At 35.5% G+C, this 17,032-nt stretch overlaps 1 protein-coding gene across 3 annotated transcripts in view; it reads left to right on the forward strand.

Moving 5' to 3' along the window:
* The window catches only part of ALDH1A1 (aldehyde dehydrogenase 1 family, member A1), a 47,496-nt gene that overhangs the window by 21,289 nt on the left and 9,175 nt on the right, over positions 1-17,032 (forward strand). For 2 of the 3 annotated variants that reach the window (XM_010002628.1, XM_010002626.1), the window contains 6 exons: positions 3,664-3,768; positions 6,539-6,679; positions 10,081-10,210; positions 11,259-11,320; positions 13,986-14,114; positions 16,899-17,012. In XM_010002628.1, coding sequence (XP_010000930.1) covers positions 3,664-3,768; positions 6,539-6,679; positions 10,081-10,210; positions 11,259-11,320; positions 13,986-14,114; positions 16,899-17,012 — 681 coding nt within the window. The remainder of the gene's footprint in view (positions 1-3,663; positions 3,769-6,538; positions 6,680-10,080; positions 10,211-11,258; positions 11,321-13,985; positions 14,115-16,898; positions 17,013-17,032) is intronic. The other variant, XM_010002629.1, reaches the window with a different exon arrangement.

Raw genomic sequence — 17,032 nt, forward strand, 5'->3', positions numbered from 1 at the left:
TGATGTTATGGCAGGGGAGGTTCAGATTGGATATTAGGAAGAGTTTCTATACTGAAAGAGTGGTCAGACACTGGAACAGACTGCCCAGGGAGGTGGTTGAGTCAACATCCTTGGAGGTGTTCAAGAAATGTGTAGATGTGGCACTTCAGGGCATGCTCTAGTTTGTGTTTGTTTGGTTGGGTTGGGTTTTTTTCTGTTGGTGGTTGGACTCTGTGATCTCAGAGGTTCTTTACAACCATGACAATTCTGTGATTCTGTGGTCTTCTCTCTTAAAAATACGAATGATATAGCAGTTACAAAATGCCTGTAAGACCACTTCTAAATACTTGCAAAATCAACTTGCAGCCCTCGTCCTCATGGATAGGCAGTCATCACAGACAACCCCCTGCACAGCATGTGCCACAGAATGGTAGATCTTTTGCATTTATTACTGAAAAAAAACAGCAGAAAAAAAATATCTAAGCTGCTAATAGAGTTCTGCCTGACAGAAAAAACACCATAACTTATTGCAAGATGATCCCAAATGTGCTTTTTCCAGCAAAACAGGGGAGTTGTCACAAGCTGCTGTTGGCTGGTATTTCAACATTCCCCGGATTCGGAGCTCCCCATCCTGTTTGTTTGCAGCATATGCTCCACAGCACTAAATGACCATGGCTGCATGCACTTCTACGAGTGTAACTACCTGCAATATATGTAACACCGCTTATAAGAAGAGTTTTGCCTTTTTACTTCTCTTTCTTGTCTTTCCTACCTGCATATGCAAGACTGCTATCAAGCTCATAGAAGACATCTGCATAGTTTGGTTTTTACAGCACCGATACAATGATTTGTATATATTTAATATAATGAACTTATGTTTTAAATGGGAATGGTATTAGAAACATTAATAAGAAAGATATTCTAAACTAATATTAGGGGTGATATTGGTTGGTGCAATAAGCATAGTTTTAAACACATACATTTAAAACTTCCAAAAATGGTATGTTTTGCTATTATGGCTTTCACAGACAGATATGAATTTGGCATAATGTAACATCATAGCAGTGTTATGTTAATATTTACCTTTTACTTTGTCTCTTCTTGGCAATTTAGCCAGTTACTAAAGATGGCTTTTTCATATTAACCATTTAACTGCTGTCTTGCTCTTTCATAACAGTGACACCTTAGCGTTCATACTCCTATAACTGCCTTCATCACATATCTGGAATTTCCAGGAACTTAAACATTTATTCTCTGACAGCTTTTGCTAAATCATGAGTTTGCTAATCAGGCCAGATGTCTAGAGACAGCAATGACACTCTGTATAGGGTGTCTGAAATACTGGAATATATTAGTAGCAAATTGTTACCATATCCATTTATGAATAACACTATTATTGGACTGGATAGTTATTACCAAACTACTTATCAACTATTAACATCCACACAAACAGTCAATGCAAGCAACTTCAATACAATGCAAAAAATCTTTTCCCTGGAGACTGTAGCATTTTCATAACACATGATTATGGTGGTATGGTTTAAATCCCAAATCTGTGTGACTGAAAGAATTTATCCTCCATTTTTGGTGTCTTCACTTCTTTCTGCCCTGAGTTACCTATCCTTTACAGTGACTTGCCTATCACGAAGTATTACCTTGCTTTATATTATCTTTTTATCCAGTATGTTCCTGCTACATTGAGCAGCAACAGTCAGTCCTTTAACCTAATGGTGAGAAAACAGGAATCACATTTTTCTGCCAGCTGGTCTTACAGCTAAGGTCCAGTGACTAAAGGTGAAGCAAGATACCATGACCCTGAAGATAGATAGGCTCAGTTTCAGCACAAAATACCTGGTACTGTCATTCAGAGCTTGCCATGGTCTTGATGATGAGCATGATCAAGATGTGCAATTCAAGAGAAGTGAGGTCACCAGTCCCACCAGAACCTCAAAGGTGGGCTTAGGCAGCCTGGGGTGGACACTCTGTTTCAGCACTGACCAGAACCCAGAGATCACAAAGAGAGTTTTAAAGGGGGTGACAGATACTGTTAATGTTGGACTGTATATACATTATCACATCCACTTTAAAGAACAATCTACAAAGCACTTGGTACCAAGATGGCAGGTTCTTTTTAACATCTGTTTACATGTCGTATCTTTGCAATGAGGGTTTCCCTTCTGTTTCAAGGCTAGCCTGAAGAGTAAGAAATAAAAGTTTAACTCACTGACAATTTTACTAGCAATCCTTCAGAGATAAGCAGGCTTTAGGGCAGTGCAGAAGTGCAGATGCTATTTCGTCTATGTTATATTTTGCACTTGTGAATAGAGACAAGTAACAAAAATTTTATCCAGAGATCCTTAGCCCTCACGCTGTTTGTCCTCTAAATTTTCACAGCTGTGTAATGTCATAAAACATCTTAGTAATTATGGCTGAAGCAGAGTATATTCTCAGTAGATTGCTTCATTCTCTGCCACTTAGCAATTGCTGAATCAAATAAATTTGTATCCTTAATGTGAAAGAAGAGAAAATTCAGAAATATTACAGTTAATTTAATAATGGTATAAAGTGCATCCTTTAAAAGACAACATTTACCTTTTTAGGACAACATTTACAGTGCCGTATTTTCCCTTCACAGTTGAAAAATATTGATTTTCAGGAGCAATTGCAATGACATGTTGGTTTGTTTGGGTTTTTTTTCATAAAACAAAGCAAAATAATATGTACAGATTTAATCAACACTCTGACTAATACTCAGCAACCAAAAAAAAATAGAGATGCAGAGCTGCTCACTCCTGAAATCCTCTTTGGACACCAGGAATTTAAATGTCTCTGGTTTTGGCCTTCCGCACATGCTACAGTTCCTGCTTCTGAAGAGTGAATCCAGTTGCCTTTCTCGTATGACTTTATGCTTTGGTGACATGATCCTTAGGTAATTGGTTTGGCTGTCATTGTTCTGTAGACAGTATGACTGTCTTCTGTATAAGGTGATCCTAGAACCTCTTCTTAATCTCTAATTATTTTTTTCCTGTAGCAAGAAAATAGAGAAATACATTTTTTTGGTTTTCACTCTGCTTAAGTGGTTCTTTCTCTTTTTCCTTCAGTTGACTATGATGGGGCTTTTTAAGTCTTGACTTTAATTTCAGAAAAATATACCATCAGTTATTTTTTTGTTGGGATTTGTCAGGAGACACTGAAGAAGAATCAAAACAAATCTAAATAAAAGTGTTCTCCAATATACTACATGTACTATGTATATTAAATCCAAGGATTGTTTCAAGTATGTAGCAGAAATGCCTTTTATCTTCACTAACCTTGTAAGCGTATGAAACCCAGGTAAGTAATTTAGGGCTTTTACATCACAGACTTCAGTTTGAAGGAGGAAGGACCCTTTTGTAACAGTACTTATTTATTATGCAAAATAAATAAATAAAATAATAGAATTTAGAGAGAGAGGCTTTTACTCTCCAAAGGCTGTTAATGTTAAAAAAGCTATTCTTGGTTAAGTACATATGTGATTATTCAACTCTTCAGAATAATGCAGAAACAGGTACTCCATTTTTTAATCAGGTACCTATCAATCAGGCAGCTCTCAGCTGTGAAAGGTAGATTTACACATTAAAACAGGTAACGGACAAAAGCTATGTAGATGTTACTAATATTGCTGCACTACTTTTTCCTCTGCAGATATTTATAAATAATGAGTGGCATGATTCAATCAGTGGTAAAAAATTTGAAGTCTTTAACCCTGCAAATGAAGAGAAAATCTGTGAGGTTGAAGAAGGTGACAAGGTAGGGTTTTTCTTGCTCTTAAGTCTAGCTTTAAACGCAACATGTACCTACTTCACCCCATGTACCTTCTTCTGCAAACATAATTCTTAGATTTTTTACCAAGCCTTAATGTTGTCAGTCAACAGAAACTGAAAAACTGCTTTACTCTTAGAATTTTGCTCATATGAAGAAAGTTCTGAATATTTTTTAAATTTTTTTGTTAATAACTGATTGTTCTTGTTATCTTTGCAAAGTGTTACCTGTCTTGCACATGAGCAATAGTGACCACACAAAGATGTATGAGTAAGTCTGCTTGAATTTGGCTCTCGATAGTTTCATATAATTAGTTATGTGTTCTTCTGATGCCTTGTACTTGGTTTTCTTTAGTCTCAGTTACCTGTATACAGTGCTCAGGGTCACTGAGATTATTTCAGGCTCTATTTTGTCCTCAGCTAAAGAGTTTTAGAAGCGTGTTGTTAATTTCTGAATCCTATTCCACTAAAACCATACATGCTTTTGATGTAAAATGTTATTTCTTATATCTCTTCTCTATTCGGTATTAAAAAAACCAAGATACATTGCAAAGCAGGTTAGCCTGATACTTGATCATTCTCAAATTAAATTACTCATGACCTGAAACTGCTCACTTATCATTCAGGTTTTTTTTAGCTTTCATACTTATAAGCAATCTAACAAATCATTACATATTTGACACACAGGTTTGCAAACTAATGTGCAACGACAAATGCTATTAGCTAAATTGCAAAGTGAAATGTACAAATCTAGTAAATTACACAGTCATTGTAAACCTAATATTCTAGAGCCTAGTCTTTAGATAATAAGCCAAGAGATTTTAGGAATTCAATTTGTGTGTACAATAGGGTTGACAAAGGGTTGTACACTGCCTTGCAGTGGTATTTTAAAAAGTAAGGGGAGATTACAAAGCACAGACACAAATGTGGGTGGGAACTGTTCTCCTTTCAGTTTGATGGCTCTTTCAAGCTACATTCCCTAATCCTAAAGGCTCCTGGGAATAATAAAGCAGCTCAACAAATAGTCAGTGGGATGTAAAGCAAATGTAGTTTTCTAAAAAGTCTAAACTGGCTGTGAAAGGAGCTACCAGTCTTTGTACTCATAGTGTAGATTAATGTACCCAAATTAAATTTCATACAGTGAAACACGATCTTCTTTTTTCTTACTTTTCATTCACAGCTCTATATTAACCTAATTTTTTTTGCTGGTTTTAATTATTTCTGCATTTGTAGTTGAAAGAACACATGGCACTGTATTGAGCTTTAATTTACATAATTCACACAAGTACACTTAATGTTTTCCCCCTTGTTCTTTTCCAGCAAAGGCAAAAGCATACATCCCAAGTGGTATTTGCAAAGCTGTAGAATATTTGTGATAGAAAGTGATGAAGGAAAAAAAAAAAAAAAGTTAATTAAATATTCTTTTAATTCAGTTTTCTGGGTCACAGATGAATGATGAGGAATCTGGCAACATTCTGACCAATTCTGAAGAAAATGTATTATTTTTAATCTGATAGATTTCATCTATCTCATGTAGGTGACTGGTCAGTATTATGTTTGTAATCACTCTGCTATTTGCAGAAATACTTCCTATCTTTATCCAGATGTGCTGTAAAGAACTTCAGGAAGTTTTGTGGACCTCATGCCTAGCAGATCTGTGCTGGGCTTTCCAAATGACTTTCTCACTTAAGTCCTGGCTTTTAAAAATTATTTGTTGGCTACAAAGATCAGTTAAAGATTCAAGATCTGGTTCACATTCAGGACAATTGATTTGATGTTGACTTAGTAAACTTTGTTTACTTAGTTAACATTAACAGTGGTTTCCCCAGAGGATATTCTACCAACCAGGACTAAAAAATAAAAAAAAAATAATTTAAAGAATTTTTATTTTATTTTTTTTTTAATACGATACAATAAACCTCTATAGTTTGTAACAGTTTTCTTGGGAAAACTTTTACTAGAATTGTGAAATATAGAAGAATTCCAAGAGCTAAAAGCTTTTTCTCAAGAGATTTAGAAAGAGATATTTTATATCCTCGAACACCCTTGCACAGAAAGAGTTTTATATAAGACACTAAATTTTCCAACTATAGTGAAAGTCAAATGATAAATAAAAATTATGCTATAAAAATATTAATGGGCAAGCAAATTAGTGTGCTTAATGCCAGGGTAATCCTTAGCTTTCAAAATATTTAGATTTAGCATTTAAAACCTGGTAAATTAGTAAATGGTTAAAATTATTTTAAATAAAAATGTTCCTTAAAACTTATAAAATCAAATTCACTTATTTGTCTTAAGAATGAATTTATGTTTGTTTTCTGAAACAGGCTAAGGAACAGAATTTTCCCTCCTGATCTTCATCACACCATCAGACACATTTGGATAATTTTGAGCATCTAAATATTTAAACTTTCAGATTTGAGCATCTTTTGTACAAAAGGTTAAATTGGTGGATGTATCCTCACTTACAAAACTAGAAGGCAGAGTGTTTGTAAATTTGAATTTTAAAAACAAAAGTTCCTTAATATATTTTTATTTTAGAAACTCTGAGAACTCACGTGTTTCTCATAAAATTTCACATTGCTGAAATGACAGCAAAAATGTTTTGTAGAAAATAACCAAAAAATTACTTGTATTATTTCTGATTATATTTGAGTCGGTGTCTCTTATTTGTCTTGCAAAACACCTTGCACATTTAACAGACAATAAGATTGATGACAGAGTCAATTATTCATTATAAAAGTCTCTTTTCTCCACAGGCAGATGTAGACAAGGCTGTTAAAGCAGCTAGAAAAGCTTTTGAGCTTGGGTCACCCTGGCGTACAATGGATGCTTCAGAGCGAGGAAGGCTCTTGAATAAACTAGCTGACTTAGTTGAAAGAGATCGGCTGATTTTAGCTGTGAGTATGATACATGAACAAAAAGACTGGGAAAAAAAGACTATGTCTTGATTTTTAAAGCAAGATGTTAGCAAGTGTAACATGCTAAATACTTGGAAAATCAGACCATGTTAATACTTGTTTTTCACCTGGGTTGCAAATGGCCCTCATTAAACTACTAGTTGGGCACTCTGCCCTACTAACAGTCCAAATCCACAAAGTACTTGAGTATGTGATTAGTTTTAAGATGATACTCAAGGTGCCTATAGTGGATGCAATTTTAATTGCTGATTCATAAGGACACACTAACAGACCACTTGCTTAACACTTGCCTAAGCCAAGGCCTGAATCAAGGCCCAAACTCAAAGCCTGGCTCAGCTCTTACAGATGATACAAGTTAGAAATGAGATAAATTTTTGAATGTCATGGCTATATATTTTGTTATCACTTTGGTCCTTCATTAACTTCAGCGTGCAACTGGCAATGAGTGAAAAACCTTAATGAGAAACAAAAGGAACAATGAAATACTTATTAGTAGGATGAACATGGAAGGTGAGTAATTAGGTCCCATGTCTACCAAATACTGAGTGTTGGCCATTTTACCACAGCAGACACATAAACTGTAGCATCACCCCCTACTGATTGCGGACTAAGGCGACAAAGAACATTTGAAGCAGAAATGCACAACCAGTTAGATAAAGTGTAGCACCTCCTGCTCTTGTTTTAAACTGCACAAATGATGCTACCACTAAGATGATCTCTTTGCTATTTCAAGAAGCTTCTGGTATTAACTTTTAAGCAGAAAAAAAAAAAAAAAAGCCACTATTCTGAGGATGAATCCTGGCCTTCTGCCAACCATGTCAAAAAATTAAGAGACCAGGAGGAGTATCTGACACTCAAGATCATAATTCAATCTGATTAGTCTTCATTTGAAGTGTTTAGCACGAGGTACAACATCATGATTGATAAGCTCATACAATTTTAAACTTTCAAAATATGTAAAACCTGCAAAAAAATATACTGTCCATTCTATCATCTTTATGGCTGCACTATAGGAAGAGAGTGTCCCAAGCAGGTTTTTGAAAGACAAAGGAAAATTTAAAGGAACTGAGGTTATTTCCTTGGGCTCCAAATTCTGCGACTGCCAAATTAACACTTTTTTTCAATCAAGTTATTTCTCTAAATGAATCTTGTCTATTTGACAGGAGAAGACTTAGGTAGCTAAAACTCATGTCCTCAGCAATGCTAGATTTTTTGCAGTTGAGAGAGACAAAATTTTAAGAGTTACATTTTTAATAGGAAAAGTATGCCCCTTGTCAGTTGAACGGTGGATGAGCTGGTATTTCCTTCTTTATTGTACAGCCTAAGGCATTACACATGCAAAGAGAAAGGGAAAACAATCTTTTTTTCCACAGGAAATATGAAACATTAACTTAGGGGTTTTTTCCCACTTGCCATATTTATAGTATGAAATACTGCTTTTCTTTTTGACCCCTCCCAAATTTCTGTTTATACTGACTTAGTTTTTATTTCCTATATCTTCTTCACATTATTGACTTTTTTTTTTTTTTTTTTAGATAAGGTGTGTTAGAACAAAGTCCTTTTCAGACTTCATCAAACTGAAGAGATATTTTCTCCCCTCACACCTTACCTTAACTGCAGAACTAGTAATATACAATAACAAAGAGCTTTGTAAACACTAGAGGTCAAATTATACCTCCAAAGTTCATTGAAAATGTATTTTTCTGTGTTTGTGCATCTGACCAGGATCAAAGTTATTTTATTTCAGTGTTTCATGTAATGATAAGGTTACTCTCCTGAAGCTCCAGAGGTTCATCAATCCTATAGGCAGGCTACTGGAAGAATAAGTCAAAGCAGGGTACTGAAAGAGTCACTAAGAATTTTGTTTTTTAGGTTTCAGTCTCTTGTGATGATCAAAGCTATAGAGCTTGCAAGTTTGAGGCCAGAGAAGATTTTTCTTCCATACTCAAACAGAACAACTCAGTGACAGATATGCTGCCTAGAATGACAAGGGCATATCTCTTTTAATCAGTTCCTTGCTGCTCAAAGTCATCAAGGATTGCTGTCTTCTCCATTTGTTCTGTACTCTTCTTGAGTATGAGATCTGCAATATGTCAAATAAAACTGTGGATTTTACAGGGCAGGGGTGGTGAAACATTGCATTTGCAGCATGAGTCTTCAGACTTAGCCTGAAATGTTAAGGAGCATACATATGGACAAACAAAGTAACATATTTAGAAAAAAAAAAAAGAATATTTCTAAGATCTCACTAGATCTTGACATTATAATTGGGGAGTTTCCTACTAATCATACTAACAGGATTGTTCACAAAGCTGAGGGTCTGCAGTGTTTATGTGCTGGAAAACTTGAGAAAAAAAAATCTAACAGTGTCAAGATGATGTTGACACTATTTCAGAACTGCACATAGTCTTTAACTAGATGTCCCAAAAATTAGGGGTATTAAAATGGCATTAATCCAAGCTACTCTCCTTAGATTTGACTGGAAAACAAGACTATTCAGTGCTTGTGTCTCTGTGGGACTGTTAAAACACTGTGAGTAGAACAGAATTGGTTAACTGAACAGCTATATATGTTGAATTAATATTTGCTGGTTATTGTTTTCAAGGTTTGTATTGGCCTGGCATGGAGATCCATGGTACGGAGAGTCAGGCCTGCTTTCATACAAGACTAGCTAGTTCACTCAGTTAGTAGTTAGCCAATCAAAGAGAGTCTCTTCTCTAGAAATATTTGTTTTTCATAGTAAATTATTCTCAATTAAAAGTTCTTGATGGCTCAAATCTTTCCTTTGCACAACAAACACTCAAAACCTTTTATTCCATGCCTTAAGTCTTCTCACTTGTGTAAGCTGTTAGTCATGCATTTATTGTGCCCCTAGAAAGGTCCTCCTCAATAATTAAAAAGTACAGGATCCTAACCTAATGTGACAGTTATTTCCAGGACGTTATTGCCTACCTTTGGTATCAATGTGAACAGGATGAGGGTGGCCACTTACTTTATTTGCGTTAGTTATTTGTGCAGTCTTCTAGCTCGTCTTTCATCTACACTTGTAGAACATTCAATATAAACCAGAAGACTGTAACTGATTCAGATGAGAGAAATATTTGGGGTTTTTTTCAGAACATCTCACCATTACAAATGTGCCATGATAATGCTATCTGCGTAGCTAACTGAATAAAGCATATGGAAAATTTCTCATTGTAAAATTGGTAACGTGGGTTTTTCAACTGCCAAGTATCCTTCAGATTACAATGAATGTAAATGTTTGTAGTAAAGCTGAAAACCTCTGAACTAAACAACCAGAAGCTAAATGACAAAGTGCAAGTGTGAGAACCATTATCAATATTTGATATTAACCTTGTCATAACTGCTGTTGTCTGCAGACAATGGAAGCCATCGATGGTGGGAAACTCTTTTCCACTGCCTACCTAATGGATTTAGGTGCCTGTATCAAAACCTTACGCTACTGTGCAGGCTGGGCTGATAAAATCCATGGGCGTACTGTTCCAATGGGTGAGTACCTTTGTGATAACAGAAGTACGGAACTGAAGCCAAAGTGATCAGTTTGCTGCCTTTTTCTGAAATTCATACAAACCAAAGACTATCTCAAATAACAAGTATTTTTTATAGTTCTTACTGTAGGTTATTTCGGTTTATTACTAAACACTTTAACATTGTGATTGTTTAAAATATTTAATGCAGTTATTCACAGTTATTTAATGTTTTATGCACCACTTATAAGCAGTATTTATTGACTAAAATATTTTAGCCTGTATATACATGTAAGAAGTCTGGTAGATTACTTTTGCATGGCATTATATGGTTCATGCAATTGTACAGTAACGAAAAACAGAAATTTGCTTATTAACATTATGATTACCACAAACAGTAATATTTGCTTTGGTTATTGGATAATGTATTAGGAAGAGTACTAACAGATAGGAATGAGGAAATTTTTCTTTATTTTCCTAAAATTCATTTTGTTCTCTCTCTCATTAAGTAGTTCTACAAAAATATTGTTTCTAGCTGCCTTATCTCAGAAGCACAAAGGAAAGAATGGTAATAAAGAAAGAATTAAGGAAAACTAGAGTGATAAATGTTTCCAAATTTTTGAATCACATAGGTATCTATACTGGGCTTAATGGAACATATGTTTATTTGAATCAAAGAGAATTTTATACTTAATGGATTTTATTTAAGCTAAGATCTAATATTAAAAAATGTCTGATACATACCTAGGATTGTGAGTAGCTTTTAAAAGAACACTTTCAAAAAAATAAGGTGATAAAAGAAATGAGGAATGCAGATTGGTGTACGGCACGTATCACTGCAGAAAGATGGTCAGACTCCCAGAATCAAACCTTGGAGCTATGAGGAAAGTAGATATTGAATCCAGATGTACTTTATGGTTGGAGTTTTGCAGAGTTAAGATTTTGAAAATATAATTTATAAGGAAAATTTTATCCAGCTAAGTTTGGTATTCATCTTTATCTTATTTCTGATTTAGCTATTTGTCACAAATGTTTTCTCTGAATGTCTAATATATTTCTTTTTCCCTTAGATGGAAACTTCTTTACATTTACAAGACATGAACCTATTGGTGTGTGTGGCCAAATTATTCCTGTAAGTTGGAGTAATTTATGTAAACCACAAATATTAGTGTTACAAATGGAAATAGTTTTAAATGTTTTCTTCTGTGAAAGTACATTTGTGAAACATTGTCAATTAGAAACTTTGAGGTCCTGAAAGAAAGAAACTATGCTGAATACCTATCAAATTCTGCAACATGGAGTTTTTGACAAGTCAGTCTGATCCACCTTTGTCCCTCTCCTTGTATATGAAAACAAGCCAAATCTCATAAGATTGGTTGATGGATTATTTTAAAAGACAGAATTGTGTTATGTTGGTACTGAAAGAATTAGAAATAAACAAGTAGGAGAGGGTAATATTTCATAGAATAATAGAATCATGGAATCAATCAAAGAATCATAGAATCATAGAATCACAGAATCAAAGAATTATAGAATATATTGTGTTGGAAGGGACCTCTAAAGGTCCTCTAGTCCAAACCCCCTATAATAAACAGGAACACCTCTAAGTAGAACAGATTACTCAGAGCCCCATCAAGCCTGGCCTTGAATGGCTCCAGGGATGGGGCCTTCACCACCTCTCCAGGAAACCCATTCCAGTGATTCACCACCCTCATATTAAAGAACTTTTTCCTAATGTCCAACCTAAATCTACTCTTTCCTAGCTTAAAACCATTACCTCTTGCCCTATCATTACATACCCTAGTGAACAGGTCTTCCCCACCCTTCTTATAGGCTCCTTTCAGGTATTGGAATGTACCCCCAGATTCTTCTCTTCTTCAGGCTGCACAACCCCAACTCCCTCAGCCTGTCTTCATAAAAGAGGTGCTCCAGCCCTCTGATCATTTTCTTGGCCTTCCTCTGGACACACTCCAAAAAGGTCCATCTTTCTTGTGTTGGGGAATCCAGAGCTGGATGCAGTACTCCACGTGGGGTGTCACTAGATCAGAATAGAGGGGCAGAATCACCTCTCTTGATCCGCTGGCCACAATTCTCTTGGTGCAGCCCAGGATGCAATATTTACAGCTTTCAGACTGTAATATTTACAGTCTAAAAGCCATAAGCTTATTAGAACCTGCAATTTGTGTTGTGCTTTTCATAATATCCAGAAAGCTGGATCTTTATTTATGACTAAGATTCACTGACTGTGACAAATAACACAAACGGTGTGTCCAATAAGCGTAGTGATACTGAACCATATCTTCCCAAGGTCCTTTTAGGAGTGTCTACATTCAGTTCTGGAGTCACTGATTTTAAATGAAGATTCAAATGTTTTGCCTGAGTCTAAACATCCAAAACTCTAAGGAACTCAATGTTTAAACTTATTTGTGAGATCTACACGTGTTGAATGGGTTAAGGTGAAAATGATTTAAACAGTAGACACTCCTAATCCATGCAGCTCTTTGCATGTGGTAGCTGTGGGCAGCCTGACCTGACCTGCTTGACAGTTTACCAGATTCTGAAAGAGTCAGCTTGTCTATTAGGTTTCCTTAGATATGTGGATCCCACACATGTTCCTGATGTCTTGTGATTGAGCTTGCAGATTCATTATCACTTTAGAGTACTGGACGGATTTAGAGAACATCACTGGAACATGAATGCAGCCCCTAGGAGAGTTTGGAATTTGCTGGTTTAGATCCTCTTGTAGATCAGGCACAAAACGTTTCAAGTAAAGCGCTCAGAGTCAAGATATGCTAAAGAACTAGACACATTAGACGTGGTCACTTCAAATAAAATTGCGTCTTGGAAGTATTAGCAGTTAGTACAAATGTTAATTTCCCTAATAAAATGTTCCAAGACTTCTGAGTATATCTATTTTCTCTCAATTGAAATGTGAAAATATCAAGTTAGAGGTTTTAATATAAACCAAAAACTTTGAAGACTAAGTGAATTCTACAAACACTTTTGCTAGCTTAGCATTTCCATTTCTGTTCCACTCATACACAGTTCTGCTTTCATGATGAGGAGTGCTATCCCTTACTTTGTGTTATTTGTGCTCCTGTTATTTTTGGAGGTGGGATGAAATTAACATGAAATAAGGAGACATGAGTGCATGAGTACTTCTAGAAGCCTTTCTGATATAATAGGTGACTGCTAACTGCTTTTTTCCTCACTTTCATAATGGTAAGACATACTATGTCTTTTGTGCTGAGACTCGTGGAGTCAGTGCTATTAGAAATATATTTTGAAGGGGCTACATTTTTTCTCCAGCCATATTGTCCCTTGCACTGTTGAACATGGTGTCCAAAGGAGTTAGCTGCTCTACAGTCTGGCTGGACTGGCCACAGTAGAGGTCAGTGAAACCTCCAGGAAAGGGGGCAAGGGCAGCCTTACATATTACTGCCTTGTCTCCTTTAGAAAACAGAACTGATGACGGATATGATAATTTAAGATAGCAAAACTCCCAATTTCACCACTAATCCAGAAACTTTCTGTAAGGCTTTGTTAGAGGAGTACACTTATTGCTTCTTGAGCTTTTAACTAAAAACTTGGATCCCCTGGACACATATACCAAAATCACAGACAGGTCTTTGTATAACATGGCTCGCCAGTTACTTCTTCAAAGTATCTTCACTCTGAGATAAAATAAACAAAGAGTTCAACCACCCAGTTGAAAATTTGCTCTATTGTCATAGAAACAGCAGAGGCGTTTTCTGGATGTATTAGAAATAGGATACACCTTCTTTTCTGTCTTTCAGTGGAACTTTCCATTGGTTATGTTCATCTGGAAGGTTGCCCCTGCCCTTTGTTGTGGAAACACAGTGGTTGTCAAACCAGCAGAACAAACACCACTGACTGCCCTTTACATGGGTTCCTTAATTAAAGAGGTAAGTCAGCAGCAATAGAGTTTTTTGCACTTCTCAGAAATGTAAGAGTATACTGGAGCTGAAGTGCCACAGAAGTGTTATAAGCCAGGCTGCCCGCTGCAAGCACTTCTCATTGCATGTCTAGCCTTGTACTATGGAACTTAACCTTACTGCAAATCAGTGAACCAAATCAAGGGCAAAAGCATGCATATCTTTCAACTTAGTCCACACAAACAGAACACTCACAGTAGCAATTTAGTGAACTCCATTCCTTGACAAAAATATGTTTGTATTACATTATCTTAATATCTTTAAAAGCCAAAAACAAAGAAGGAGTCAAAAGCAGAGTACTTAGAGTTGGGTGGCAGTTACTTTATTAACATAGCACAGAAAAGGACCTTTTTTTACAGCTAATTGTTTAACATTTTTCTTATTTTTTTTTTAATTGAAAAAATCTTTCATCCACCTGGGTTTATTATTAACTGGGAGCTGTAAAACTGAACTGGTGACTGCTGCCAAACTTGTGAACTCCCTTCACACAGAAACTGGGAGAATACACTTTGTGCTCATAAACACGAGAAGTATGGTAGTTTCTCCAGAGTATCCAAAGTTACACTGATCTTTGTGCCCAGCCCAGCAAACACCCAAAAAACCCCAGTTAAACAGTTTAGCTATCTTGCTTCCCAATAAAATCAACAATTGTAATCTAACATGTTCAATAATCACCAACTCAGTAACTTTGCAGAGCATTAACAGAAATGACTTGGCACATTTTATGATTCTTCTTCAAAACAATGATTCAGCAGAGCATACTGACTGGTTATGCATTAATATTTCACAGAAACTAAATGACTATCAGGAAGGAACCAAGGAACCAAGTTATTGCATCATATAGTAAATGGTATTAGATAATACTGGGAGGAAGGAATTACTTTAAAAAAAATCAGAGATGCCTTTTCTATTAATTTTTAACAATAGGTAACAGAAATCATATTTCTCTGAAAAAAACAACTTTACAGGAAAAGTAACACTATTCTGCTCCTAGTCTAAAGAAATGTAGGTTTTAATATACTTATTGCCTGGAAGGAAGTCTCATAAGTGGAAATGTGATCAGTGGCCTCCTTTGTATACACAGTTACAATTATTACAGAATGGTATAATAGCAGAGCACTTTTTGGAAAAAGGCAAGATTATTCACTTTTCACCCATCCATTCAATGTTCAACTGGAAGAGAAACTTAAGTATCTAATTGTTACATTTAGTGTACTATCTGGTAGATTTTTTGTGTTTTTAAAAAGACAAATATTTATTTTACTAAGTCCTTTGAAATTTATTCACACAACTCTAGCAAGCTTTACTTTACATTCAGAATCATCCAAATAAAGTTGGAGCCCAAATCCCTAAAAATAATAAAAACCTCAGTGATTACTTCAGTAGCTGCTTTAGACTTGTTGTGAAACTATCTGAAGATTGAATTTAACTTTCTACTTCTTAAGGGTCCAAATTAAAAATAATACATGGTCATTCACCGCAGTATTCACCATCCTTCACAAGGCTCCTTTGATAATATTTAGAGAGTAGTTTCTAATACAAACATGGAAATCATATGCCCAAAGAGAGTGTGAATTAGACACATTAAAAATACTCTCACTTTTCTCTACAAATTAAGTACAAAATACAATACTAAGAAAATTTAAGGACTTTCATTATCATATCAATTCCATGGTAAATATTAAGCTTGAATGTTAGATGAGTATAAAAAGCATTGCTGGAACAGGTTGAGCATGACCCTGTAAGGCACTGAAACTGCTAGAACAAAAGTAATTGCCTGGTGTTCATAATGCAGGAATGAGGTTTAGGAGCTGTAACTTACCAGTTGAAATTCATAATTTTTTTTCGAATGAAAATGGAATCTTTGATTGTAATTCCAAAATCTTGTTTAATCCTAGAAGTGACTAATTTAAGTGAAAATACAAGTGTATCTTTCTGTTCTTTTAATTCTATTCTTGCTCTGCTTTTTAAGTGCTGTTAAGATCGCATAGCTGTTTCATAAACCAACAGAAAATCCAGCCACAATTTCACACATCTGTAGAAGTTTGCCTGGCAAGCTTTTGGAATAAAATAACCTATTTTGCTTATGAATGGAACATTTTAGGATTAGTGAGGAAAAAAATAAGTTTGACTTGGCCCTGAGGAAAAGCCTCTTTAAATAGAAAATTTGCTAGATACAGGAACTGTGCATCCCTCGGGTAGCCAGTTTTTTCACATTTGGTAGCTGATCTGCCTCTTTTGTGCTAAAAACTTTCATGTTGCCCACTTGCTACTTTATGTCCAGAGGAAGAAGCAAAGACACTGAGTTTTCAGTACTATTTTACATCATTTTTCTTAATAGAATTTCAATGTAAGTCAGCAGATCATTAATTAAAGTCCATCATTGTGAGGGACAATGAGCTGAATTAATTAACCACACAGGATGATTCAAATAGCTTTAATGAAGGACACACAAAATTAGGTAATAATTTTTTTTACACATCTGACAGGGGGAGAAAATTTAAAAAAAACCAAACAAATTTATTCCTTGTCAATGACACTGAAAAACCACTGAAATTAAATGTTGTATTTTGGTTTTGTTTTTTTTTTTAGAGTCAGTTAAAGGGAAAGAGGGTTTCAATCATGTGATAATCAACATATTTGGGGCTCTAGGGCTGAGAATAACTGTATGTCTGTGAAAAAGTGGCTGAAGAACTGAAAAGACTAAATGAGGCATTCTTCCCCAAATTTACATGGCTGTCTCTTCCAATTCAGGCAGGATTTCCACCTGGAGTTGTAAATATCGTGCCAGGCTTTGGACCCACTGCTGGAGCTGCAATTTCTCACCACATGGATGTAGATAAAGTAGCTTTCACAGGCTCTACGGAGGTACTGTAATAAATGCAAGA

This window comes from Chaetura pelagica, unplaced genomic scaffold, assembly GCF_000747805.2.
Source record: "Chaetura pelagica isolate M959 unplaced genomic scaffold, ChaPel_1.0 scaffold598, whole genome shotgun sequence".
In the NCBI taxonomy this organism is placed as follows: domain Eukaryota; kingdom Metazoa; phylum Chordata; class Aves; order Apodiformes; family Apodidae; genus Chaetura; species Chaetura pelagica.